General features: G+C 40.0%; 1 protein-coding gene across 9 annotated transcripts in view; it reads right to left on the bottom strand.

Annotated features, from left to right (window-relative positions):
- LOC143274602 (cilia- and flagella-associated protein 46-like) overlaps positions 1–27647 on the bottom strand; it is a 110939-nt gene that overhangs the window by 52222 nt on the left and 31070 nt on the right. For all 9 annotated transcript variants that reach the window (XM_076578471.1, XM_076578496.1, XM_076578483.1 and 6 more), the window contains 13 exons: positions 24660–24809; positions 24164–24274; positions 22496–22677; positions 21729–21860; positions 19158–19329; positions 17703–17906; positions 16721–16791; positions 16288–16363; positions 13380–13487; positions 9899–10058; positions 9246–9287; positions 3277–3465; positions 270–439 (listed from right to left, as the gene is read on the bottom strand). In XM_076578471.1, the coding sequence (XP_076434586.1) occupies positions 270–439; positions 3277–3465; positions 9246–9287; positions 9899–10058; positions 13380–13487; positions 16288–16363; positions 16721–16791; positions 17703–17906; positions 19158–19329; positions 21729–21860; positions 22496–22677; positions 24164–24274; positions 24660–24809 (1767 nt within the window). The remainder of the gene's footprint in view (positions 1–269; positions 440–3276; positions 3466–9245; positions 9288–9898; positions 10059–13379; positions 13488–16287; positions 16364–16720; positions 16792–17702; positions 17907–19157; positions 19330–21728; positions 21861–22495; positions 22678–24163; positions 24275–24659; positions 24810–27647) is intronic.

Genomic DNA, 27647 nt, shown 5'->3' with positions numbered 1-27647 from the left:
TGAATGTATGATGAGGAGGATCCTTACATAGCGCCTGTCCTGGGTCGGAGACCAAGCTCTAAACACTTCACAAACACAGGGTCATTTGCACAACAGGCTGCCTACCAACCCGGGTAGAGCCGACTGACAGCTGCCACTGGGCGCTCATCATTAGTTTCCTGTGTCATTCAAATCAGATTTCGGGCACGCGCACATACACCCTCAGACAGTCAAGACACTCAGACAGACAGCAGTACCATACAATAAGAAGGACAAAGGAAAATGCCTACTTTCCACAGACGCAGGAGGTACCCGTAGGCTTGCAGCAGGATGTCAGCGTAGCATGCACTGTCCCTGCCAGTGAGGTCAGCCAGCAGCACGTGGGATCGAACCAGGGCATCCAGCTGCCGTACGTCTGTCAGGTCGCTGACCTTCTGGCTGGGGTTGATGGGCAGAGCGCCTGGTGGTGGTAGAACATGGCCATGAAAAAGTGATGTTCGTGTTGCTCTTCTGTTTATGTGTGTGTGTTTTGTGTTGTGTGTGTGTAGGGGGAGGTCTGGGGAGTGGGGGTGGGGGGGTAACGGGGAAGTGGAGGATGGAGTGGGGGAGTTGGAGGGGGCATGTGGTATGTGTGTGCATGTGTGTATGTGTGTTTGTGTGTGTGTGTGTGTGTGTGTGTGTGTGTGTGTGTATGTGCCAACTGGAACAACATGCGTGTATCCCTGGTTGTGAACGAAATGGCTGAAATCTGTTTCTGACCATTTAATATATTTAGTGTAACAAGTAATTTACTGCATGCTAAAGCACACCCATGAAACAAACTGTGTGTTCCAATATTTCACTGGTTCAACACTTGTACCAACTACAGCAAGGTCCATGACTGTACAACAAAACAGGGGTGTTAGTGTGTGTGTGTGTGTGTGTGTGTGTGTGTGTGTGCGTGTCTGAATGTGTGAATGTGTGTGTGTGTGTGTTCATCTGTGTGTGTAGATGTGAGTCTGTACAAGAATTCATTAAACCTTAAACTAAAAGCTGCACCTCACTGACTTTTTTCTCCAGTTTTAAGCAGACAATCACAGACAAACATCAATATTTCGAACATTTTCTTTAAAACATGAAAATCTGAAAACACTGGAAGTGAAGAACAAAGTCCTGAAACAGCTTCTAGAAAATGGTAAAAAATCCATTTTGAGAACAATGGACAATTCTACTGCCAAATACACCCAGTTTACCAAAGAGCAAGTCAGCCCAAATGGCTGGGAATGCAAAATTTGCCACATGTGTGAAAACCCATTCATGAAACAGTGAACACTGTAGATGCAGCCCATGCACACAGACAAGAAACCAATTCAAAACAACATCACTCAGATCTATAAACTACAAAAAGCAACAACAAAAAATTCAACAAAGGGTTGCATCACACAAATAAACCAGTAAATAAAAAATCACATTATCCAGTGAAAATTGAAAAAAAAATAAGTGTGTGGATCTCTTCACAAATAAAACTTACTGAACAGTTTTTTTTTTCAAGTCAGTGAAACAAATATGAAGTAAAATAGCAACACCCATCAACAACAAAAACAGCAATGCATGCTTGACACCTCTCACCGTCCTGGGCTTTCTCCGCTGAAGTGTCCTGACCACTTTTCTTCTTACTCACTGACAGTTGATAAAAAGAACAACAAAAATCCCAAAACTTCCATTAAAATGGACACATGTATTTGTATTACGTTGCACTGCATTGCATTGTACTGTGTTGTGTTGTGTTGTGTTGTGTTGTGTTTGATTTAGAAAACAAAAGGCAGAGCCTTCAAGGCTCACATGATTCCTGGTAACAAACTCAAAACTGAAAGTTGGGGTGATTCCTGGTAACAACCAAACTCAAAACTGAAATGTGGGGCCAGGGGAGAGGGATGGTAGAGTTTGCAATACTTACATATATCAATCAAAAAATATTTTTGCTCACCACTAGAAACAGCCGTTTGTCATGTGGTGGAAACAGATCAATGCCATCCTAAGCCATGTCTATTGGCATCTCAATGTTTTTGATCACAATATAGATCTGTCAAAGTTTCAAACGTTCCCTGTCTTCATCATCACTTTCTGACTTCAATAAAATGTAAAAAAAATCACCAAACTCAATTTCAGGCATAAAATACACAGCAATCACTCTGGAAAAATTCAGTTCCTTTGACAAAATTTTGCTCAACTTCCATATCTCCGAACATTGCAATCATGTTGTGCTCAGTGACTTGTCAGCTTAGCACTATGGCTTTGGCACTGGTGCCAAAATAATGGCTGTTCATTGCTGAAGTTTGTGAAAACATGCATCATCTTCAAGGAGTTTGAATTTTGCTTTCCTTCTTTTTTTTCCATCACACTGATCTTTTACCAGACCAGAATAACCAGAAGCGAAAGTCACGTCCCAAATGTCTTTTTGCCCTTTCATTCTTCAGTGTATTGTGCAAGGAAAGCTGGTGATTTTGATCGTTTGTCGCAAACATCACGCAGTAAGTTATACAGCCTTTTGCAGAAATCATTCTCTTAATAAAACTGAGATGCTTCCTTTGCCTCCTTTCAATAATACATTATCACATGCCATCAGTGCATGAGCTCATGCATATATGTATGAAGACACTGCAACACTACTTTCACTGACAAGCGAACACTTCAGAGAAAGTGGCAAGTGTAAGAACTTCACACCATGTGTAAAACACAATAGCATTTCAGTGCCTTGAGCAATACAACGTGTAATATTTTAAATGAGTGAGATCTGTTTAAAAGAAAAAAAATCCCCATAGCACATTCAGATTGATTTCCCATTTGTTAGTTGATTTCAATTCCTCATTGCAGATGTTTGCTACAATGTAACTCTATACAAAGCAGCAATGTTTCCTTTTTGAACAAAAATTAACCAAATGACTGCTAGTAATCAGTGTGACAGTATGTCACATAAAAGTGCTAAGTTTTGTGAATAAGAAATAAAAATGTAACAGTAAACTGAGGATTTTTTTTTTAAAGTTTGTGCCTTTCCAAGAAGAGCACTGTCATCATAATTACAATGAACTTGTTTTTTTCTATTTTAAGCCAAATTTGGTGTCAACAAAGAATTTCAAGAGAAAATGGACACACACACAAACACACACTCACACACACTCTTAGAAACACACACACAACCGTAACACTGTATTTTTCCACAGACTCACGCTGAATGTGAACACACATGTGAGTCACAATATGGAAAAACAGTAACACTTTCAACAGGCACACCTAAACCAGTTCCCCCAGGAGCCTCACCTATGACAGACTCCTTCACAACAGGCACGTAGTCGGCAGCGTTGATCTCGCTGTCCTGGTCACTGATCTCCGACTTGGTGTCTGAGACCTTTTTGGCGCGGCTCTCTGTGCCGGGAGACTTGCTGCGCCCCATGCTGGATGCCTTGCTGCGAGCTGACCCCTTGCTGCGTTTCTTTTCCACTTTCTTTCCTGTGGACAGTGACAGGTCCTTGTGTCATGGTACATGACTTACTTCGCTTTTGTCATAAAACAAGAGAGAGGTGAGAGTGAATTAATGAATGAATGAAACTTCTCTGTTTACAGACACATTGATCCTTAAACAAGGGTGAGTAGAATCCACAGCATAAAGGACATTAACTATGAAACAAAAACTCAGTAATCCTGAAAGAAACACAGAGAAAATTTCTTCATCCACGATCACTATGAATTTTCACATTACATTAAGCTTCAGGAATATCATGTTTGCACAAAACACACACACACACACACACACACACACACACACACACACACACACACACACATAGTGCATAATGGAACTACACACACAAAGTCCATAATGGAACTGCATAAATCAGCCAAGTACTCCCTTAATTGATAAAAGTGAGAGAGGCAGAGAAAGACACTGACACTGAAGCTTTTAAACATGAACAGTGAAAATGCCTTTGTGATATGCAGGTAAACAATTTCATTCACATTGTCAAAAAATCATAATAAACACTGACACAAAACAGTGATATTCTAAACACTATTTTGCAATGCAGACAGCCACTGCTTCAGACATGTACATTCATTCATACACTGACAAAAAGGTTAGACCTTAATATAGTTATAGAGAGCACAGTAAGAAATTAAGTAAGAATTAATCTGTGGAATATATGAGTGTAATATTTTCATACTATAATGGAACATTTTCTTACTTCACTAACTCCAACAATGTACTTTGCCAAAGATCTTCACTTTCAATTCTTTACACATCAACCAAGTTTTGTCTTCTGATAACAGGCATCTAAAACAAATTAAACTTCTGTCCAATGGGTTTGTATGCTTCACACTGAAACAGAAAGTGGGACTTGTCTTTGGATGGACTTGTTTTACAAATTGTGATGGTGTTGTTTTCTGCTGTGCCTGACAAGAAGCACGTTTCATTTGCACACAGATCAAAAGTCCTGGTTTCAAATCTGACAAGCATATCTGTACCAATATACAGATTTTTTTCAGGCTGTAACTTACTGCTAAAATGGAACCATATATACTTTTCATTCTCTTCCATATAAGCATGCTAATTTTGTTGGAATATACATATCGGTCAATCCTTTAATCCTGAAATAAATGCAGTATAATCACTCACTTCCTGACTCTACTATACAATACCAAATCTGTTTCCAGTGAGTAGTTTCTTTACCTTCAATACCCATTTCAAGTCCCATTCTCATGTTGCTGTCATAACATTTCACATGCTTGGATACATTCTCTTGACATTTCATATGCTTGTATACAGTCATGATCTTGATTAAGGTGATTTTAACAGTTTCAACCAACAAGGGTAATTTCAACAGTTTTAACCAATGTCAAGTACTGCTTCAGTATGCACATATGTACAAAAGATACCAACCAGTTTCACCACAGACCATTCTGTGAGAGGAATGTAAAGGAACATGTAAGAAGTGCTTAACAGCAAACACATGGGCATTTTCCACTGGACTTTTATCAAGTATGCCCAATATTTCTGCTGTATATGCTGAATTGCATTCGATTTGGGTATTGAATAGCTTCCTAAACATCAATGGTTCATTTGAATTATGTTTTCTCAGTGAGTTAGGGATTTCAATCACACCTTTCTTCCCTCTTTTTTACATTTCTCCCTATCCTCTGTAAAGACTTATGTTGTTGTGAATGTCATTCCAAGATATTTTTAACAATTTGTCACCTCTACTTCCATGTTTCCATACCACGATTTTTCACATTTAGAAAAATGCCAACACATTCTGAAAACCATTACATTTGTTTCAGCAAAGGTGACAATTAATTGTAAACAGTCAGCTTCCTCTTTCAGAATGGTCAGTCAGTTTGTAAACCAACAATAGCATGAGACAAAAGAATAACATCATGTGCAAACACACAAAAATTCAACAACATCTGAAATTACATGCATACTGCATCTGCCTTTTTTTTCTAAATTCTACAGTCAATCCAGTATACAAAACTAAAATTAATGGGGACTCAGTAAACATCCCTGCTTAACACCAAGAGGGCAAGTGAAAATGTCATACCATGTACCTTTTTCACAAAATCATGAAAGTACTGAAATCATAAGCTCCTTGGAAAGCTTTGTACATTTTCTCACCACTACCGTTTTTCCTGAAAACAACCCACAACATTTTTTTGAAAGTCAATGCTTTCCAAAGTCAACAAAAGCTGCTTACAGTTTTGTATTCCAGTAAAGATATTCAGCAATAGCATTTTGTGTGAAAATATGATCAACTGTGCTATATACCTTTCCAAAACCTGCCAGTTCTTTTTTCTTCCCATTTGTTCTCTGCCAGCTTAGTCTTTTGTTTAATCCCTAGGCTGCCCTGATGAGGAGATAACTCATCAGCACAGCCATGTACGTTTCGCTGCCACAGTGACCAGATAAATGGTCACTAACATATTCTAACTTTTCCCTGGTCTGTAATGACTTTGATGACAAAAACACTGGTAGCATTAGCTTGGGGAATCTTTCTATAGTGGAGTGATGGCTTAGAGGTAACGCGTCCGCCTAGGAAGCGAGAAAATCTAAGCGCGGTGGTTCGAATCACGGCTCAGCCGCCGATATTTTCTCCCCCTCCACTAGACCTTGAGTGGTGGTCTGGACGCTAGTCATTCGGATGAGACGATAAACCAAGGTCCCATGTGCTAGCATGCACTTAGCACACGTAAATGAACCCACAGCAACAAAAGGGTTGTTCCTGGCAAAATTCTGTAGTAAAATCCACTTCGATAGGAAAAACAAACAAAACTGCACACAAGAAAAAATACAAAAAAATGGGTGGCGCTGTAGTATAGCGACGCGCTCTCCCTGGGGACAGCAGCCCAAATTTCACACGGAGAAATCAGTTGTGATAAAAAGAAATGCAAATACAAATACAAATGTAGCACCAACAAACAACATTCAGCCTGTTACTGCTGATTTTACTGGTGACAGTGGACTGAAAAACGACCCACGCAACACAAACTGCACTGATGTTTTCTTTCTTATTGCAGATGATAATGTTGATCAGAACTTTGTGGAGGAAACCAATTTGTATGCACAGCAGACACTCCAACAGGCACAGGCAAATCCAGAAAGAAAGAAAAAAGCACTCCAGACTATCAGCACGGACAGATACAAATGTGTTTGAAATGAAACAGTTCTTGGGTCTCACTTTACTGACGGGTATGATGATATTTTTGTTCAAGAAAGTTAATTTGACTGAAAGGATTGGACAATCACATATATGATGTTATCACTAAGAGCAGTCAAACTGAATCATGTATATGTCTCCTTTTTTTTTTTTTTTATAATTGTGGTTGTTCTAGTATAATTTGTGCGTACAGTTTTAATCAATTTGTCCAGAAAATATATTACTGTGCAAATGACCAGACTGATCTTCACAATAAACAAGTTGAAAATGTGACAAAAAGCAAAACACTGATTTCAAAACAAGTGGATGTCTTTGGAAAATTACAAAATCGGAAAATATCATGTGTTTTGTATCTTTTATTCAATTACTTTCAGACAATATATACTTTAAAGGCCTCTATCCTATAACAAAGCCCACAGAAATTTTTCAAAAATATATATCCATTTTTTGTGAAAAAAATCTGGCAAATAGATTTCACCTCAATATTATTTCCCTGACAGCGATAGGGTTAATGTACCAGGTATGCATATAACTTTGCTTAACACACTAGCTGACGCTACTCTACAATTATTGTCTGGATTATTTATTTTTCCTTCTTGTGGGCTGTAACTATTATGGACTCCAACAATTCCTGAGAAAATATTCCTGAGTCAAAAATTATACCAAATGTTATTATCAGAAATACCATTTTTGCAGAATTTTCATTCCAAATTTTGTCAGGGCCAACATTTTTTCCACTTTTCATTTTTTTTATGCTATTATCAGTTTCTTCTTTAGTGACTGAATCACTGAACATAGGCTGCCCATCATTTTCTTCCTCCATACCTTCAGTTATACATCTTTGAGAGTGGTTTCCAAATACAAAAAAGTGATTATACCATTGTTGCTGGCTGATTTCATTATAAACTGTTACTTTCCCAGTGACCAATGTTATTCTTGACCAAACCAAATTAGGATCATTGAATTTTTTTAGTTTTCTAATCAAGTTTTCATCATATTTTCAATTGAACATACTCTTGTTATGTTTAACAGTGGCTTCTTTCTGCAAGACTTTGTGTTCAAATGACCTGGCTCTCTGGAAACTCTACATTCTTGTTTTGTTGGCGTTTGTCATCAACGTATCCATTAAATGTGATTGCATTTCTCCAAACCACCTTCACATACAAGCAGCAGCCCCAATACATAGCGTTTATAAACATTTCTACTGAAAGGTTTTGTTGGGCAAATCTGAAACATTCTTTAAAATCTTCAGACTCTAACTCCTCTCTACATATATCACTACAATCATACAGATTTTTCCTCTGCAAAGGGCATGCATTTCCAAACAAACAATTTCTCCAAGACAATTCAACTAGAAGGTGCCAGGAATACAAACACTTACCACCATGTTCATGACCTTTGTCATGACCCTTATCATGACCCTTGTCATGACCTTTGTCATGACCCTTGTCACTACATTTGTCAAGTGGTTCTTCTGGAATAATAAAATGATTAATCAATAACACTGCTTCCTTGCGAAGATAGAAATGAGGATTTACCATCCTTACTATTCAAAAAAGAGCTATTAACAATAATCAAAACTGAACAAATTATAACGGAGACTTACCCAAATTATAGATAACATCATCCTATCGTTTGAAGAATGCCTCAAATCCTCTCTTTCCCCATCCTTACTGTCATCAAGAAACACACAGATCCTCATCTCCTCCACCCTCACTTGTTCAGAACTCAAGGCCTTCATGGTCGGGACACTTCTGCAACTTCCTCAGGTCAGGAGAGAGGTCAACCAAGTCTGTGGTGAGATGAGACGCTGCTGCATCTAATCTGTTGTTTTCCTTTTCTAAATGATCACACCTCGGTCTAAGTTCTTCATACTTTATGTTTCCTTTTCGACATTCTTTTTCTTTTTCTTTTTTTCACTGTTGCATTTTGTTCTTTCTGCTGCTACTCATGTACCTGTATCAGATTCCAAATTTCTTGTGCCATGCTTGATGGCACTGAACTGTCTTCATTGGCTGTCATTTCACCTGCTCGCTGTCCTTGATCACTGGTTTCTCATCCGTGTCTCCACTGAGCAGAAGGCGTCTTACACACAACGCAGAATGCTATGCACACAGTGACAGGAGAGCTGGCATGAACGGAAATGCAATGCACGGACCTGCGTGACTCACAACAGCTGTATTCCTCACCTACCACTGTGCCTCTTTGCCTCACCACCTCCACCACCACCCACACACACTCCACTGACAGAAAGGGGTGCACGCCGGTAAAGCATGCAGAAGAGCCACAGTACAACAGAACACACCAGGAGAATGTCACTGCCCACCTGACCATGCAGAACATTATACAGGTTGGTTCAGTTTCATTTTTCCCTTTTTTTTCTTTTCTTTTTTTTTTTTTACTGGATTACAGTCCTTTAGAGCAAAGGCACCACACTTCTTCTTCGGGCAAAGAGGCGTACAGAGCAGAGTAGACAGATAGTGACGGTAAAAAGATAGACTGGGAGAGACAGACTGATAAACAGAAAAAAAGACAGACAGGTGGTATGCAGGGGAAAGAGAAAAACAAGAGACATTTACCCACCTTTTCCTTTCTTGCTATCAACTGATGTTGTGCTTCCCTTCCCTGTAGCAGAAATCACCATTCACATGATCATACTGTATTATCTTCAATAATCATTCACAATATCACAGTTAATTCGTCATTTTGTCAAATCATGTTACGCATCAAACACAATCTCAAGCAAGTAGAAAAAGACAGTGATTGAGAGTGAAAGGGAAGATATAAACTATTATAGTTCAGGTGTGTTTTAACTAGATCCTGCAATAAAATGCTGGTCAAACTGATTTGTCTTTTTTTTTCAAAGCTACCAAAATTCATCATCTATCTATCTAAGCTGTGTAAAACTTATCAAGTACTCTAAATCAAACAGATGACTGACAAACATCTTTTCAGTTTTTCGTGAAATAATGTCACACTCACACACACACACACACATGTCCTACCCTCCTTTTTCAGCAGGGCCTCCTCATCCTGCATGTTAAGGAGGATGTCGATGGCCCACTCCACGCATGCACGCACGCACGCGCACACACACACACACAAAAACTGGCCCTACCCTCCTTTTTCAGCAGGAATTCTACATCCTGCATGTTAAGGAGGATGTTGACAGCACACACACACACACACACACACACACACACATGCACACACAAACACACACACACAGGCCCTACCCTCCTTTTTCAGCAGGGACTCCTCATCCTGCATGTTGAGGAGGATGTCGACAGCCCACTCCACCTGGTCCAGCACATCCTGCAGGGGGAACTCATTGGTGAACAGCCACTGGCCAAACTCCATCAGGTACTCCACCTTCTGGAACTCGTTGCTGGGGCTCTGAAAATGGTCATTGTCATCTTTGAAATGTGCAAAATGATCACCGTCATTTCTGTATGAGATGTGTAAAATGGTCACTGTCACTTCTGTTTGAGATGTGTAAAACAGTCATTGTCACTTCTGTCTGAGATGTGTAAAGCGGTCATTGTCACTTCTGTTTGAGATGTGTAAAACGGTCATTGTCACTTCTGTTTGAGATGTGTAAAACAGTTATTGTCACTTCCTTTTGAAAATACTTCTGTTTGAGATGTGTAAAACAGTTATTGTCACTTCCTTTTGAAAACAGTCATTGTCACTTCTGTTTGAGAGGTGTAAAACAGTTATTGTCACTTCCTTTTGAAAACAGTCATTGTCACTTCTGTTTGAGATGTGTAAAACAGTCATTGTCACTTCTGTTTGAGATGTGTAAAACAGTCATTGTCACTTCTGTTTCTTCGTCTTCTTCTTCTGCGTTCATGGGCTGCAACTTCCACATTCACACAAGTACACGAGTGGGCATTTACGTGTATAACCGTTTTTACCCCATCATATAGGCAGCCATACTCCACTTTTGGGGGACTTCTGTTTCAAATGTGTAAAACGGTCATTATCACTTCTGTTTCAAATGTGTAAAACGGCCATCTTTATTTCTGTTTGACATGTGTAAAACGGTCACTGTCATTTCTGTTTGAAATGTGTACACCCTAGCAGTACCTGAGTGGAATTTTCATTTTGAAGATTTTGTCTTTCGCTGATTTTTGGATTTTTGCTTGATTATAGACCTTTGGCTGACACTGTCAGACAAGCTTATGACACTGACACAAGTTGAACTGCTTAATTGATTGGCCACCAGCCCATATACAACTGTGAGCAGGGATGGGTGTGGGCAGAGGCGCGTGTCAATGTGCATATGATTTTGGTAAATTTCTTACCTTTTAGTTCTATTGACTCCTCTTTAGGTGAGACCATCAAAAAGCTTTTATTTCAAGAACCGAGGCCTACCTCTTAACCTGCATCCCACCCCCACCCCCAAACTCCAACCCTGATTTTCTCACTTTGTTACTGACTCTGTGGGTGTCTTTTCCCTCAGCGAAGTTCTGTCCAGTATTATCATCACTAATTTGTCCTTGGGCTAGGCATGGCCTGCCCCGGTGAACTGCTGGAGCATGGGGAGCATATGGCCTTACTATGTATGCACTTTTTTGACTCACTTGTGTAAACAAAGTGAGTCTATGTTTTAACCCGGTGTTCGGTTGTCTGTGTGTGTGTGTGTGTGTGTGTGTGTGTGTGTGTGTGTCCGTGTGTCTGTGTGTCCGTGGTAAACTTTAACATTGACATTTTCTCTGCAAATACTTTGTCAGCTGCCACCAAATTTGGCATAAAAATAGGAAAAATTCAGTTCTTTCCAGTCATTTTGTTTAAATCAATATTGCACCTCTGGGATGGGCACAAAAAAAATTAAAAAAAGAAGCCTAATTATATGCAAACTGCATTTACTGTTATATTTATATTTTTTGTATTCTCTAAACTTGGCACTTTGACCTCTTATTCTGACACAACAACAAGAGGAGTCATTATTATCTTTTTTTTGTTCAAACAGGAACTTCTTTGCTAAGCATGGAATTTTTATTTATTTTGCAAACGTTTTTGGTGCAGATAGTAAAAAAGGGAAATTACTCTGTAATTAATGTTAGGGGACTTAATTTATCACAAGTAAGTCTTGAAGGCCTTGCCTCTCTTGTCAAAGGATGGAACGCTTAACAAAATGAATATCAGTGTGGTTTTATTGTGCAAACATACTGTCCTAAAGGACTTGTTCATAAAAGAAAGTTATACAAAGGTCCGCTGTTATATATATATAATGTCTTAAAGAAAGGTAGATTGTTGTTGTTTTTTTAATGCATACTGTCACTGAGGGGCTATTGCGTATAGAATGTCCCAAAGATATGACGGATGACAGGACTCAACCCCCTCAACAACACAGCCTTTCATTGAACCTACACCCAAGCCGTGGACAAGATGACAACATGATAAATCACAGCGGTTACAAAGCTAAGTACTCACGTTGAGGGCCTTGTTGACAACATGATAAATCACAGTGGTTACAAAGCTAAGGGCCTTGTTGACAACATGATAAATCACAGCGGTTACAAAGCTAAGGGCCTTGTTGACAACATGATAAATCACAGTGGTTACAAAGCTAAGGGCCTTGTTGACAACATGATAAATCACAGTGGTTACAAAGCTAAGGGCCTTGTTGACAACATGATAAATCACAGTGGTTACAAAGCTAAGTACTCACGTTGAGGGGTCACTGACAACATGATAAATCACAGTGGTTACAAAGCTAAGTACTCACGTTGAGGGGTCACTGACAACATGATAAATCACAGTGGTTACAAAGCTAAGTATTCACGTTGACGGCCTCACTGACAACATGATAAATCACAGTGGTTACAAAGCTAAGTACTCACGTTGAGGGGTCACTGACAACATGATAAATCACAGTGGTTACAAAGCTAAGTACTCACATTGAGCGCCCCGTTGTCAACATGATAAATCACAGTGGTTACAAAGCGAAGTACTCACACTGAGGGCCCCGTTGTCAACATGTCAACATGATAAATCACAGTGGTTACAAAGCTAAGTACTCACGTTGAGGGGTCACTGACAACATGATAAATCAAAGTGGTTACAATGCTAAGTACTCACATTGACGGCCTCACTGACAACATGATAAATCACAGTGGTTACAAAGCTAAGTACTCATGCTGAGGGGTCACTGACAACATGATAAATCACAGTGGTTACAAAGCTAAGTACTCACGTTGACGGCCTCACTGACAACATGATAAATCACAGTGGTTACAAAGCTAAGTACTCACGTTGAGGGGTCACTGACAACATGGTAAATCACAGTGGTTACAAAGCTAAGTACTCACGTTGAGGGGTCACTGACAACATGATAAATCACAGTGGTTACAAAGCTAAGTACTCACGTTGAGGGGTCACTGACAACATGATAAATCACAGTGGTTACAAAGCTAAGTACTCACGTTGAGGGGTCACTGACAACATGATAAATCACAGTGGTTACAAAGCTAAGTACTCACGTTGAGGGGTCACTGACAACATGATAAATCACAGTGGTTACAAAGCTAAGTACTCACATTGAGGGGTAACTGACAACATAATAAATCACAGTGGTTACAAAGCTAAGTACTCACATTGAGGGCCTCGCTGACAACATGATAAATCACAGTGGTTACAAAGCTAAGTACTCACGTTGAGTGGTCACTGACAACATGATAAATCACAGTGGTTACAAAGCTAAGTACTCACGTTGAGGGCCTCGATGGCATTCTGGTAGGAGGAGAGCTGCTCACACAGCTCCTTGGAGCTCAGTGCCACCCGTCTCCACATGTGAGCCACGTAGTCCTCGCTCTCATCCTGTCCACAGTCACACAGCATTGATGGTTGTGTGACAGGAAATACAAGTGCACAGTACACAAGACATATATATGTGTACAGTATTTGTACTGTACTGTACTGTGCTGTACTGTGCTGTACTGTGGTGTGTGCTGCACTGTACTGCACAGTCGTGTACTGTACTCACACACACACACACACACACACACACACACACACACACGCACGCACGCACACATGCACACACACACACACACACACACACACACACACACACACACACACACACACACACACATAAACATGCAACACACACACACACACACACACATAAACATGCAACACACACACACACACACACACACACACACACACACACACACACACAAACATGCAACACACACACACACTCATACAACTAGTGACCAAAATAAGTGATGATCTGTGTAAGCATAAAAAGAAAACAACAACCAAACTTGTCAAAATAATGTGAGACAGACTAACTTTTTTCTTCTTCTTTTTTTCTTTTTTTTTTAGCATAGTGCAACTATTAAAACCATTGTCTTTCACAGGTCAGTTCTGAGAAGAAGAAGCATGTGAATTAACGTTTCTGATTAAAAATCAAGCACAAACAACAAAAATCATGCTATGAGAACACTGAAAGAATTGTGCAACAGCAAGTCCTACAAAGTGCTCTGCGAGTGTACAATTCACAAGAATGTTCTTCATCCTATCTATCATTTCTCATTTTACAGTATTTAGTCCGTGAACCAGGTATAAGACAACTGAACATGACCATATTCACTCATGGTTTTCACACTTAAGAACTGTCACTTTGGCAGCCAGTTTGTTCAAACAAATGCATTTACACACAAGAGAGACCACAAACCATTGTGCTTTCATTAAGAACAAAGCTGAAGAGTACACACATTCACTTTCTATGTTTGGTGGGGAACAACACAGAATAAAGCAATGCAGACATGTATATATTGTGTGTCATATACACATATGAAATAAGCCATCATGGGGAACAATGGGAGGGGAGGGGTGGTCTCTCTGGGAAAAGTTTTCAGTTTTCAGTCTTCCTTCCTTCCTTTTCTTTTTTTTTTAATTTGTTTTCTTTTTCTTTTTTCTTTCTTTTTTTTTAATACAAAAAAGAAATGAATACAGTCATTCAGTGAACACATTCATAGGTGACTGAATTCACATGCAGGACAGTGATCAACTTCAGAACAATCTAAACTTAAACCTCCCTGCTTATTCTTGTGTGCAACATCTTGTCACTATCACTACTGTCATGTCTGGGCAGATTGTCAAACTGTTCACAGAATGAAACAAATTTGCTTTGCCTGTGTTCTGTATGCACAAGAGATGTTCGTTTAACCTAGTGAAGGTACAGTCATTTGTTCACTTTCAACTGCCATCCAAACGTTGTTTGTTTTTTTTATTGATGAGGGACAGCAGAGTGCTGATTCCAAATGTTGTTGAACATAAACCATCCCACCCTATTATGAATATGGCATGTCTTCTTCAAAGGCACAGTTACACAACTGCAATTTCACTGTATGCAATATATTTCAAAAGTGGGGAAAGAAGAAATTTATATGGGAAACAACTATTTTTCTGATTTCTTGGATTTCTTTTGATCTAGCTTTGTAACATGTAAATTCTGCAGTTTGTGTGAACACAAATACATAACATCAAATTCTGCAGTTTGTGTGAACACAAAAACATAACATCAAGCACACTGAAAACAGCATCAAGATAGCTTACACCAATGTGGATATGTGAAACACAATCACACATAAGCTCCAACTCTTTTATAAAAAAAAAAAAGGGGGGAAAAAAGAATAAATATGAACAACTGAAGCACAACTACATGTGAGATTTAACATCCTTTCAAGACAAAAAAAAATGAAGAAGATATTTTGCATATACAAATATGAAGATTTGAAGCACAGTTTTACACGAGATCTATCTGGAGGCAAAAAAAAAAAAAAAAAAAAAAAAAGACACAGTTTCCATACCAAGGAATAACATTCGTCGTATCCACTCTGCATTTTGTTGCATGTGGGGAAAAAATTAAAAGTTAACACCATTCACTGACAAATACAACTAAATAATCAATTAAAAAATTCTGCTTTTGAACAGAAATAACATTTACACTAGACAAATAACTACAGCCCAATGACAATGTATCATGCTGTTTCTCAGGGGGGGGGAAAGTTGCTTGTTTAGCCAATCTTGTTCAAACAATCTTGTTTAGCCAATCTGTGATTTTACATTTCTTATATCTGTATCAACATGTTAAGGAATTGTTATAACACATATATACCTTGCACATACCGCAAGGTCTGTATATTCTAACATTTTTGGATTTACATTTCTAAGATATCAATATGCACTACACTCACAAAGTTTTGCTTTCTGAGATTGCTTCTACCTTGTATTTGGTCTCCATTTTCTGAACTGAGCCGTCTTCTTTTCTTGCTATCATTCACACAAAACAGACACTGACACAGTTCTGTTTCTTTTAGTTGTATTCTCTTCTAATTTATGAAGCTGAGATGAGAGTGTTCCAGGAGGAATGAAGTAATGTACAGAGTCCAGGAAAAGTGTTGCCGGCATGAGGGGATGGCCAAACTGCCTTGTGGGGGGAAGACTGTGAGTACTAACAGAAGGGGTTTAACCTAAAAGGGTCAGAAGGCATCCAGCCGGACTGGCAGGCAGTCAGAACAGGAACTACATAGGCACATGAAAGATTACATTTTCATATAGCGTAATAGGTGTATCATCAGGACTAAGTCATTACAAAAGCTACCTTGAATTTCTGGATGTCCATGTGAACGCTGCGTCCGAGTTTGGCCTTCACCATCACACGATGCTTGAACACCAGGCTGTCAGGCAGAGAGGAATGGGTTAACACTGACTGTCTCTATTTGTCTCAACAGCACACACACAGGCACTGATACACAGACTGAAACGCACCCCTGTATGCGTGCACTTACACACACAAACACACACATGTGCACAAGCACAAACACACACAAAAACGAATGCATATACATGAACACACATTCACACAAAAAACACACTCACATAAATGCATACACGGACATGAACAAACACACACATGTACAGACACCCAAACCCAGACACTCACAGACACACATACACATGCATGAACACACACCAACACCCAAACACACACACACACACACATACACATACACACACACAAACAGAACACTCACAGTCTGTGTTTAGTCCTGGGCATGTCTGACACAGCCTGATCCATGGCCTGCAAAGCCAACTCCCACTCTCCCTGTTTCCAACACAAAGCACACACTCAATCAGACATTCTGACCTCAGAAAACACTGCAACCAACCAAACGAATGAAAAACAAATCAAAACAAAATATCCTTCCTTAAAGCAAATATTAAAATGTTAAGGAAAATTAAACAAAAGAACCTCTGATGTGAAAATAAACCATGCCTGATGACAAGGATATGCGACTGTGATGTACGTTTGCATAGGTAAAGATATGCATATGTACATAAGTTATATGAATGTTTCAGCAACTAATGACACTGGCCAACAGCTGACAATATGGTTTATGTAAAATGCGAACAATTTTTGTTTGGCCGCTTTTCACTTTTTATTTATGCTGCTGTTTCCTTGTTGGTATCATATTGTACATGCATATTTTGTCTATGTCTGACTGCAATGAAACTGGAAAGAATGAAAGGGAAAAAATGTCTCCCTTAAAGTACTTGAACTTTTTCCAAATTATGTTTAATATGTTTGTCGTCATTGGGTTTTTTTTAACCATGCACAGACATCAACAGACCATCAGCCTGGTCAACATGATCTAGCTCACTGTTAGATTAACACTGTGCTGGACTGACAAACACACAAATGCAAGCACGCACACACACACGCACGCACGCATGCACGCATATGCACCCACGCAAACACACACACACACATGCACACACTTGCAGGAAAATCCAAACTCATTTTGTGCATCATTCTCATAACTGAAGGAGACCTCAATACCCTGAAGCACACCTAGGGTACCACACCATTCAGAGACTGGCCCCCAAAACAGGTAGGAGAGTGGCGGTTCTTCGGTGCTGCCCTTTGTGCCAAAAGGCAAAAAGAGCAGTAAGAAAGTAAGCATCATTCTGACATTAAAAAAAAAAAAAACCCAAAAAACCCCCCAGACCACTCACCATGTCCGCGTATGACTGGAAGAGCACACCATACATGGCAGCACGCAGCGTCAGGTCCTCGTTGGGTTTCCCGATCATCCCTGCCGGAGGTTTGGGTTTGGGTGGCAGGGCCACCTTCTTGCCGTCCGGGCTCTCTGCGTTCACCTGCTCCTCCTCCCCCTTGGCCGGCTCCTCTGCCGGGGGTTCCTCGCTGGGTGGAGGTTCCTGAACAGGTAAGCCGGATATCACTCAGTTTTCGTCCCCTCAAAGTGTTGAAATAATCATATTTTCTTTCTTGTGAACTGAGTAAGTGCACTATCGAATCCATACTTCAAACTTACAAAATACACACAGAATCATCAAAAACACCCTAAATCCCCTTGAAAACACCAGCAAACAACGCAGAGGCTAAATCCAACAAGCTAAAAGTACCAGCTGATTGATCCAACAAGATAAAAGTACCAGCTGATTAACAAACTGAAACTGAACATTCCTACTGCAGAACGGATATAGCTGTCCTCAGTCTAAGGGAAGCAACTAGGTGTAAGGGATAAACCAGTACTCAGGATACAAAGAGTTATGGAAACGATATTTTAACTCTTTGGAGATGCGCTGGCGCTTTGGCGCTTCAGCGCTGGCGCTCTGCCCACTCCGAATGACGTGCCATAGTGTAGGATTCGGCGGATAGCGGAATTTTTTTCATACACTAAGCAGTGTTCAATTAAAGGGAAACTAATAATCAGGCTGTATTGAGGGATCGGTCTAGGAAAAAACTGAGTTATTTCCCCTTGACCATTAACTGCGTGAAAGGCTTTTTTCTACACTTTTCTGGACTGGGTGAGAGGCCGATCTTTACATAACCAACCAGTGTTGTGATCTTCTATTCTATTTTCTTTAACAGTTTGTTGTGCAACATTTGACTTCAAACTGATTCATGAGAATCAGGGAAACTTACTGTGTGAGATAATCATCTTATGCTGCCTTGTGGATTAGCTGATGAATATGACATGCCTGGTGGGTACAGTATACCTATTTTTCATTTTTTTATTGTTTTTCAGTATTTAGTGACATAATTTAAAATATTTAAAAAAATATTTAGCAGCATTTAATGAGAAGACTGTTTTAAAATGTTGAAGAGATGGTAAACTTTCTAGTGATATATAATTTGTACATCTTTGTCTCTGTGTGAAAGTGTGTTGAATTTTTCAAATATGTCCATATTTGCCCGTCACAGTAAAACTACATGCACTATTTAACTACATCTCCATAGAGTTAACATCCACCTGCAACTATGGCAAAAAAAAAAAAAAAACAAAAAAAGAAGATATATTCAATGATACTTCACTCAAAATTACCCCCCCCCCCTTTTTTTTTGGTAAAACACACACACACACACACACAAAAAAAAAAAAACGGAAGAAGAAGAAGAAATAATATACAACACCAACACACACATGGGTCCTCTTCCACACTGACCTCTATCTTGACCTTTTTGTCGCTGGTGGCAGCAATGCAATCCAGGATGATCTTGAGTGGTGCCTGGAGAAGCTCCCTCTCAATGGGCTGGCTGACCAGGGGAATGGCTGCGTTCCAGTAGTGTCGGGCCGCTGACATCACAAGCTCAAAGTTGCCTGCCACACGGGCAAACCTGTGAAAAGCAAAAAACAAAACAAAAAACCCAGTAATATCAGGCCGCTGACATCACAAACTCAAAGTTGCCTGCCACACGGGCAAACCTGTGAAAAGCAAAAAACAAAAAAAAAACCCAGTAATATCAGGCCGCTGACATCACAAGCTCAAAGTTGCCTGCCACACGGGCAAACCTGTGAAAAGCAAAAAAACAAAAAAAACAACAACAGTAGTATCGGGCTGCTGACATCACAAGCTCAAAGTTGCCTGCCACACGGGCAAACCTGTGAAAAACAAAAAACAAACAAAAACCCCCAAGGGTATGTGTTGCAGTTGTTGATACAGACTACACACGTCCACAAAACAGACGCCTGACCAGCAGCATAACCCAACACACTAAGTCAGGCCTTAAGGGAAAATAAGAAGAAAATAAGAATCAAAAGTAAATGAATATTCAATAATTAGACTAATGAATCCTTTTTTTTTTTTTTTTTTTTTTTTTACTATTTCATCAATTCATTAAAATTTAAAATGCATGATAAAAAGAAACTGTTTTAGAATAAACAATAACTTGGGCTCTGTTGATCTGTGTTCGGAAATAGTCTCCCGAATCTTACACCTGTGGAGATGATACATCATCCCTTCCAAGGCTGCGGGTTTTTGTTGATGTTGTCATCGTTTTAAGCTTGCTTCCTCCTTGACTCAATGAGTGTTGTGCCCGTTTTTTTTTCATGTTTTCAAATGGTTTTCTGAGAATGTTACCTGTCCAGTGAGGCGCAGGATAGCACGGCACATGACAGTAAGTACAATACACTTCACGCAGGTACAGTTTCAGCTTTAACTGCAGTGTCAAGGAGGTGTCCAAGCATGCACGCTGATCCATATATGCTACATCACATTTGCTTCAAAGAAAAAAAAAATTGTTTTAAAGCAGACGCCTGACACACAGACCCAACTCACGGGTCAGGCCTTGAGACACAAAGGTTTCATGTGTCATGGTGCAGAATCACACAGCAATCATGTGTCATGGTGCAGAATCACACAGCAATCATGTGTCATGGTGCAGAATCACACAGCAATCATGTGTCATGGTGCAGAATCACACAGCAATCATGTGTCATGGTGCAGAATCACACAGCAATCATGTGTCATGGTGCAGAATCACACAGCAATCATGTGTCATGGTGCAGAACCACACAGCAAACAGCAGTGTGGCATGGCAGAGGATAGGACAGGAGAGGGTAGAATAGGACAACACAGCACAGCACAGCATAGCACAACACAGAACAATACAGCACAGTGCAGCACAGCACAGCACAGCACAACACAGAACAATACAGCACAGTACAGCACAGCACAGCACAGCACAACACAGAACAATACAGCACAGTGCAGCACAGCACAGCATAGCACAACACAGAACAATACAGCACAGTGCAGCACAGCACAGCACAGCACAACACAGAACAATACAGCACAGTGCAGCACAGCACAGCACAGCACGGCAGTACAGTTCTGTACAGTTCAGTACAGTACAGTGCAGTACAGTGCAGTGCAGTGCAGTGCAGTACAGTACAGTTCAGTACAGTACAGAGCAGTGCAGTGCAGTGCAGTGCAGTACAGTACAGTGCAGTGCAGTGCAGTGCAGTGCAGTGCAGTACAGTACAGTTCAGTGCAGTACAGAGCAGTGCAGTGCAGTGCAGTGCAGTACAGTACAGTGCAGTGCAGTGCAGTGCAGTGCAGTGCAGTGCAGTACAGTACAGTACAGTACAATACAGTGCAGTGCAGTGCAGTGCAGTACAGTACAGTACAGTACAGAGCAGTGCAGTGCAGTGCAGTGCAGTACAGTACAGTACAGTACAGTACAGAGCAGTGCAGTGCAGTGCAGTGCAGTACAGTACAGTGCAGTGCAGTGCAGTGCAGTGCAGTGCAGTGCAGTACAGTACAGTACAGTGCAGTGCAGTGCAGTGCAGTGCAGTGCAGTGCAGTGCAGTGCAGTGCTGTGCAGTACAGTGTAGTACAGTGCAGAACTGTACAGTACAGTACAGTACAGTACAGTGCAGTACAGTACAGAGCAGTACAGTACAGTGCAGTACAGTACAGTACAGTACAGAGCAGTACAGTACAGTACAGTACAGTACAGTACAGTACAGTGCAGTGCAGTGCAGTGCAGTGCAGTGCACTGCAGTGCAGTACAGAGCAGTACAGTGCAGTGCAGTGCAGTGCAGCAGAGTACTGTAAAATAGAGTACAGCACAGCAAAGCGCAGTACAGTACAGATAAGTACAGTACAGTACAGTGCTGTGCAGCACAGCACAGTACCACACAGCAGAACACAGAACAGTACAGTACAGTACAGTACAGTACAGTACAGTACAGTACAATGCAGCGCAGTGCCATAGAACACATAACATGGTACCTGCAGCTGTTGAAGAAAGCCTCCATGGCCTCTCTCCTCATGGAGTTCTTGCCGGCCATGTTCAGGATCAGGCTCTGACCCTGCAGCACGCTGGCATAGCTCAGCATCTCCTGTTCCACCATGTGCTGGTGTCTGCAAGGAAATTAATCATCACTCTCAGCACAAATGGTGTATCACTATCATCACTATGAGCAATACACTGGCGTCAATCTCATCATCATCAAAAGATGTCCATGAAATTCTCTTTCTTTACCCTGTTTTGCTGGACACCCATTCAAATTATTCAATCAATCAAATCACTTTATTGTCCTTATATAAAAAAAAAAAATAAAATTTTTAAGTAAAACTGGGTGGCAAGATATCATGAGATAGTGGAATGGTAATATAAACATTTTACATTCACAAAAAAGCATAATATATAAAAGCACTAAAAAAAAAATCAGTTCTTTCTCTTTCTCAAATAAAACTCTCCAACAACATCCTCTCTGAACAGACAATCAAATACAAACAGCTAATCATACAATTCATTTCTCTTCACATTTACTAATCATATAAATCATTCTCTTCAAAACAACTAATCATACAATTTATTCTCTTCATAACAATTAATCATACAATTCATTTCTCTTCATAATCACCACAATCAAACACATTAACTAATCACACAATTCATCCTCATCATCATAACTAATCAGACACAATTCACTCTCTTCAAACACTTCTTAACAGAAACCACCCCCTCTCACCCCACCCCCTTCACCCCCCACCTGTCCCTGCGGCGGGCCCTGGGCTGTGTTCCCTGTGTGGCGAACTTGAGGGCCTGGTTGCTGCAGCGCATCACCAGGTTGTGCATGGTGCCCGTCTCAAAGGCCAGGTAGGTCAGGCGCACCCACATCTGCAGCTCGATGAAGCGGTCCGACCAATCGCTCTTCTCCACCATGTTGGCGATCTGGAAACCAAGTGAACTCCCTTTATCTGTATGCTGTGCTTTCCCCCTCCACCATCTACGCCATCTGAAAAATGCAGTGAACTCCCTTTAACTGAACACTGACTTTTTTCCCCCCCCCTGCCATTTGGGCAATCTTGAAAATGCAGTGAACTCCCTTTATCTGAACACTGGCTTTTGTCCAACCATTTGGGCCATTTGAAAAAAAATGCAGTGAACTCCTTTTATCAGACAGGGCTCAACATGAACTTATTTTTTCACTTGCAAACTCATGCAAGTCAGTGGAAAATCCACTTGCCCAGATGAGTTTTGAACTTGCCCAGTTTTCAGAAATTTATATTGTCCAGTTCGTTTCAGTTGTGTGATCATAAAAAGAAAAAAATGTTTTAAAAGAAAAATAACACACAGAGAGAGAAAGAGAGAGACAGATCTCTCTCTCTCTCTCTCTCTCTCTCTCTCTCTCTATATATATATATATATATATATATATATATATATATGTTCAGTGTTCTCTCTCTCTCTATATATATATAGGCATTCCAAAAATAGCAGCCAATGGCAAGTCACCTTAGAGCTTCACAACTCTCTTCTTCAATCTGCCTATTTAAGTCCTAACTTGAACATCATCTGCAAGAGAATGTCTGACTGATCAGTACTGGATCAGTACTGGAAGCGTAACCAATATTTTCAACAACAAATAAACTACATTTAAGTCTTCAAAACTATTGCTTGCCCAGTTGGGCAAATTCAGAAAAGGCTTCGCTTGCCTGACATGACAATCTACTTGCCCTGGGTAGGCAGGCATAGATTATTGTTAAGCCCTGTCAGAGCACTTTTCTCGGCCATTTGGGCAGCCTGAAAAATCCCAGTGAACTCTATTCAACACTGGCTTTTCCCTGAAAAATACAGTAAACATTTTATCTGACTGCTTCTTTTTCTTCACCATTTGGGCAAGCTATACAAGCAGTGAACTTTTAAAAAGTTTTTACCTGAATATGGCTGCTGGAAATTAAAGGGACCAGAGTAATAAAACTGACGATATAACCAAATCAAACAGTTTAAACTGTACAAATATTTGGAAACAGTTTAATAAAAACAATAATAATGTGAATCCATATAGTACCTATTCTTTAATTAGGATTCTAGATGCTTTGAAGTTTTAAGTGTACTAAATCACATCAATCAACAGTACTCCTGCAGTATGCTATAGTGATCATTTCTTAAGAAGTTCCAGACATTTTTTTTTATCTTGACTTAGAATATTTTTGGCATTTCTTTTATGGATCAAATCAATAAATGAATTGAAAGCAAAATCTGATCAAAGTAGAATTTCATGAAGTGAACAATGCTGAGTAAAAAAAATCTTTTTTTTAATTTAAAGTTATCAAAAATAGTTTATCACTGCCACCAAAACTGTATCCATTTTTTCATTAGGACGCTCAAGCTTCAAATTTGTAGAAAAAGATATGACAATATATTCTTCACTTACATCACCGATGAACGGGGTTTCTTTGAACTCCATGATGCCATTCTTGTTGACGGACAGCATCTCTGTGGCGACAATGGCACGGGTCATCGGCTTCTGACCATCTGTGCTGGACTGCGGAGACAGACGCAAAAACAAAAAGGGTACACTTAATTGTTCCCAGAAGTGCACATGCACATAAGCACACACACACACACACATACACAACACACACACACACACACACACACGCACATACACACACGCACATACACACATACATGCCCACACACACACACACACACACACACACACACACACACACACACACACACACACACACACATGCACACACACATGCATGCCCACACACAAACATATACCACACACACACACACACACTAACACACAGAAACAGAAACAAATCTTCACACAAAATTTGTGGCAATGGTCTGGTCGGGATACCCATCCCATTCTCACTCGAACCACTCACCTCACCATAACAAACACCCCTACTCACATCATCATCGGTGCCCAGAGTTTTCGAGATCTGGTGCTGGCCCATCTGTTTGGCCATGACCCAGATCTGCAGCAGAGGCTGTCTGACGGCCACCGGGACCACGTCCTGGGGATTGTCACCCGCTGTCGTGGCAATGGCAAACTCGCACACCTGGTGACACCGTTTATGTTGCCAGTTAACTCACACTCTCACACACCTGATGACATCAGTCATGTAGCCACTTAACTCAAACACCTGATAACATCATTTACATGGTGAGTAAACTCACACACCTGATGACGATATTCATGCAGCGAGTTGACTCACACACCTAATGACATCATTTATGTAACAAGTTAACACACACACCGAATGAGTGACATCATTTATACAGTGAGTTAAATCACACACCTAGTGACATCATTTATATAGCAAGTTAAATCACAAACCAAATGATATCATTTATATAGTGAGTTAAATCACACATATAGTGACATCATTTATATTGTGAGTTAAACCACACTCCAAGTGACATCATTTATATAGTGAGTTAAATCACACACCAAATGGCATCATTTATATAGTGAGTTAAATCACACATGTAGTGACATCATTTATGTAGCGAGTTAAATCACACACGAAATGGCATTTATATAGCGAGTTAAATCACACATGTAGTGACATCAGTTAAATTACATACCAAATGACATCATTTATATATGATAGTCAGTCGTGTCCGACTATGACCATCAGAACAGCAGAGGAGGCAACTGCTGTTCTGACTATTTGGGCTAGAATTTGATTATAGTGGAGAGTGTCTTGCCCAAGTACATCCCCACTCTCTCAGCCAAGAGGGTTTTAGGACAGTTGGCGTTGGGATGGTTCCCAAAGGCCAACTAGCCCACAAGGCTGCAGCACTAAGAGCCAGTGCAATTTTGCCTCCTAGTTTGAGAGTCATAGTCCTTCACAAAAGACTAAGCTGTAAATGGTTTCCCATTGAATGGAGAAACCATTGATAATACAGCTCTCGCTTTGCTGTTGGCCCAAATGTAAACTTATGTCAATCTGTGATATATAGTGAGTTAAATCACACACCTAGTGACATCGTTTATATAGCAAGTTAAATCACACACCTAGTGACATCATTTATACAGTGAGTTAAATCACATACATAATGACATCATTTATACAGCGAGTTAAATCACACACCTAGTGACATCATTTATATACGAGTTAAATCACACACCTAATGACATCATTTATATAGCGAGTTAAATCACACACCAAATGACATCATTAATGTTGCGAGTTAAATCATACGCCTCGTGACATCATTCATGTAGCAAGTTAACTCACACACCTAATGATATCATTTATGTAATGAGTTAAATCATACAGTTAATGACATCATTAATGTGGCAAGTTACTCTTGTGCTAGTGCTACAACCTGCATCTGACATTTTGACATTGCTGCTTATAGTCCAGCTGACTGCACAAGGCCGTGTCAGGACTGATCAACTAAATAAAAAAAAAAATCAGCCACATTAAAAGTTTCGTCTCATCTCGGAAAAATAAACACTTGCAAAACAAAACAGTCCATGACATATTATCTTAACCGTTAAGCTCCTTAAGAAAAATAAGACTAGGCTGCACTGAGGACATCTGCTCTTCCACTTCATCTATCATCTGCACATTGCAAAAAATCTTTATAAAGCCAAAGCCAAACAATAAATATATCAACCGTTACTGCCTGGGAAATAAGATCTATGTGAAGTCTATCTGCTAGTGACTTTTCACAACAAAAAACAACAACCGGGAATATACATTCAAAAAATTCTTTGTGCTTTGTTATTGGAGAAAGACCCACCAAAGTATATATTCTGTGAAAGGTAATTGAATAAAGAATACAAAACACATGTTTTCCAATTCTTATTTTTCCAATGACATGCAATTGTTTTGAGATGAATGCTTTCATTTTTGTCAGATTTTCAACTTGTTCATTATGAACATTTAGTCAGTCGTTTGTACAGTAATATAATATTTTCTGGATAATGATTGTAAACACAAGCTATACTAGAACAACCACAATAAAAAAAATAAATAAATAAAGACATATACAGGATTAAATGTGACTACTCCATAAGATGACAACACCGATGTGATTCTCCAATCCTTTCAGTCAAATCAGTTTTCTTGAAAAAAAATCATCATGCCCATCAGTGAAGTCAGACCCAAGAACTGTTTCATTTCAAACACATTTTGTATATGTCCGTGCTGACAGTCTGGAGTGTTTTTTACTGCCTGCCTGGATTTGCCTAAACCTGCTGGAGTGTCTGCTGTGCATACAAAAAGGTTTCCTCAACAAATTTCTTATCAAGATTATCATCTACAAAAAGAGAGAAAAAAATTTTTTTAAATAAAAAAGTCAGTGCAGTCTGTGTTGTGTGGGTCGTTTTTCAATCCACTGTCACCAGTAAAGTCGGCAGTAACAGGCTGAATGTTGTTTGTTGGTGCTACATTGATCCCCTTACAGTAAAGTCGGCAGTAACAGGCTGAATGTTGTTTGTTGGTGCTACATTGATCCCCTTACAGTAAAGTCGGCAGTACCAGGCTGAATGTTGTTTGTTGGCGCTACACTGATCCTCTTACAGTAAAGTCGGCAGTAACAGGCTGAATGTTGTTTGTTGGCGCTACACTGATCCCCTTACAGTAAAGTCGGCAGTAACAGGCTGAATGTTGTTTGTTGGCGCTACACTGATCCTCTTATAGTAAAGTCAGCAGTAAGAGGCTGAATGTTGTTTGTTGGCGCTACACTGATCCTCTTGCAGTAAAGTCGGCAGTAACAGGCTGAATGTTGTTTGTTGGGCGCAACATTGATCCCCTTAAACAGTAAGGCCACACCCTGTCAGCCTCTGCCACCCACCTCTTCCCCCTCTCTGACCCACTACACTTTGTCCAGTGCCCCCCTGTCCCCTCACCCTATTTCTACCTCTACGCCTCCCCTGCACT

This window comes from Babylonia areolata, chromosome 2 (assembly GCF_041734735.1).
Source record: "Babylonia areolata isolate BAREFJ2019XMU chromosome 2, ASM4173473v1, whole genome shotgun sequence".
NCBI lineage: Eukaryota > Metazoa > Mollusca > Gastropoda > Neogastropoda > Buccinidae > Babylonia > Babylonia areolata.
The sequence above is the reverse complement of the archived record's forward strand: the minus strand, read 5'-3'. Positions and strand labels throughout refer to the sequence as shown.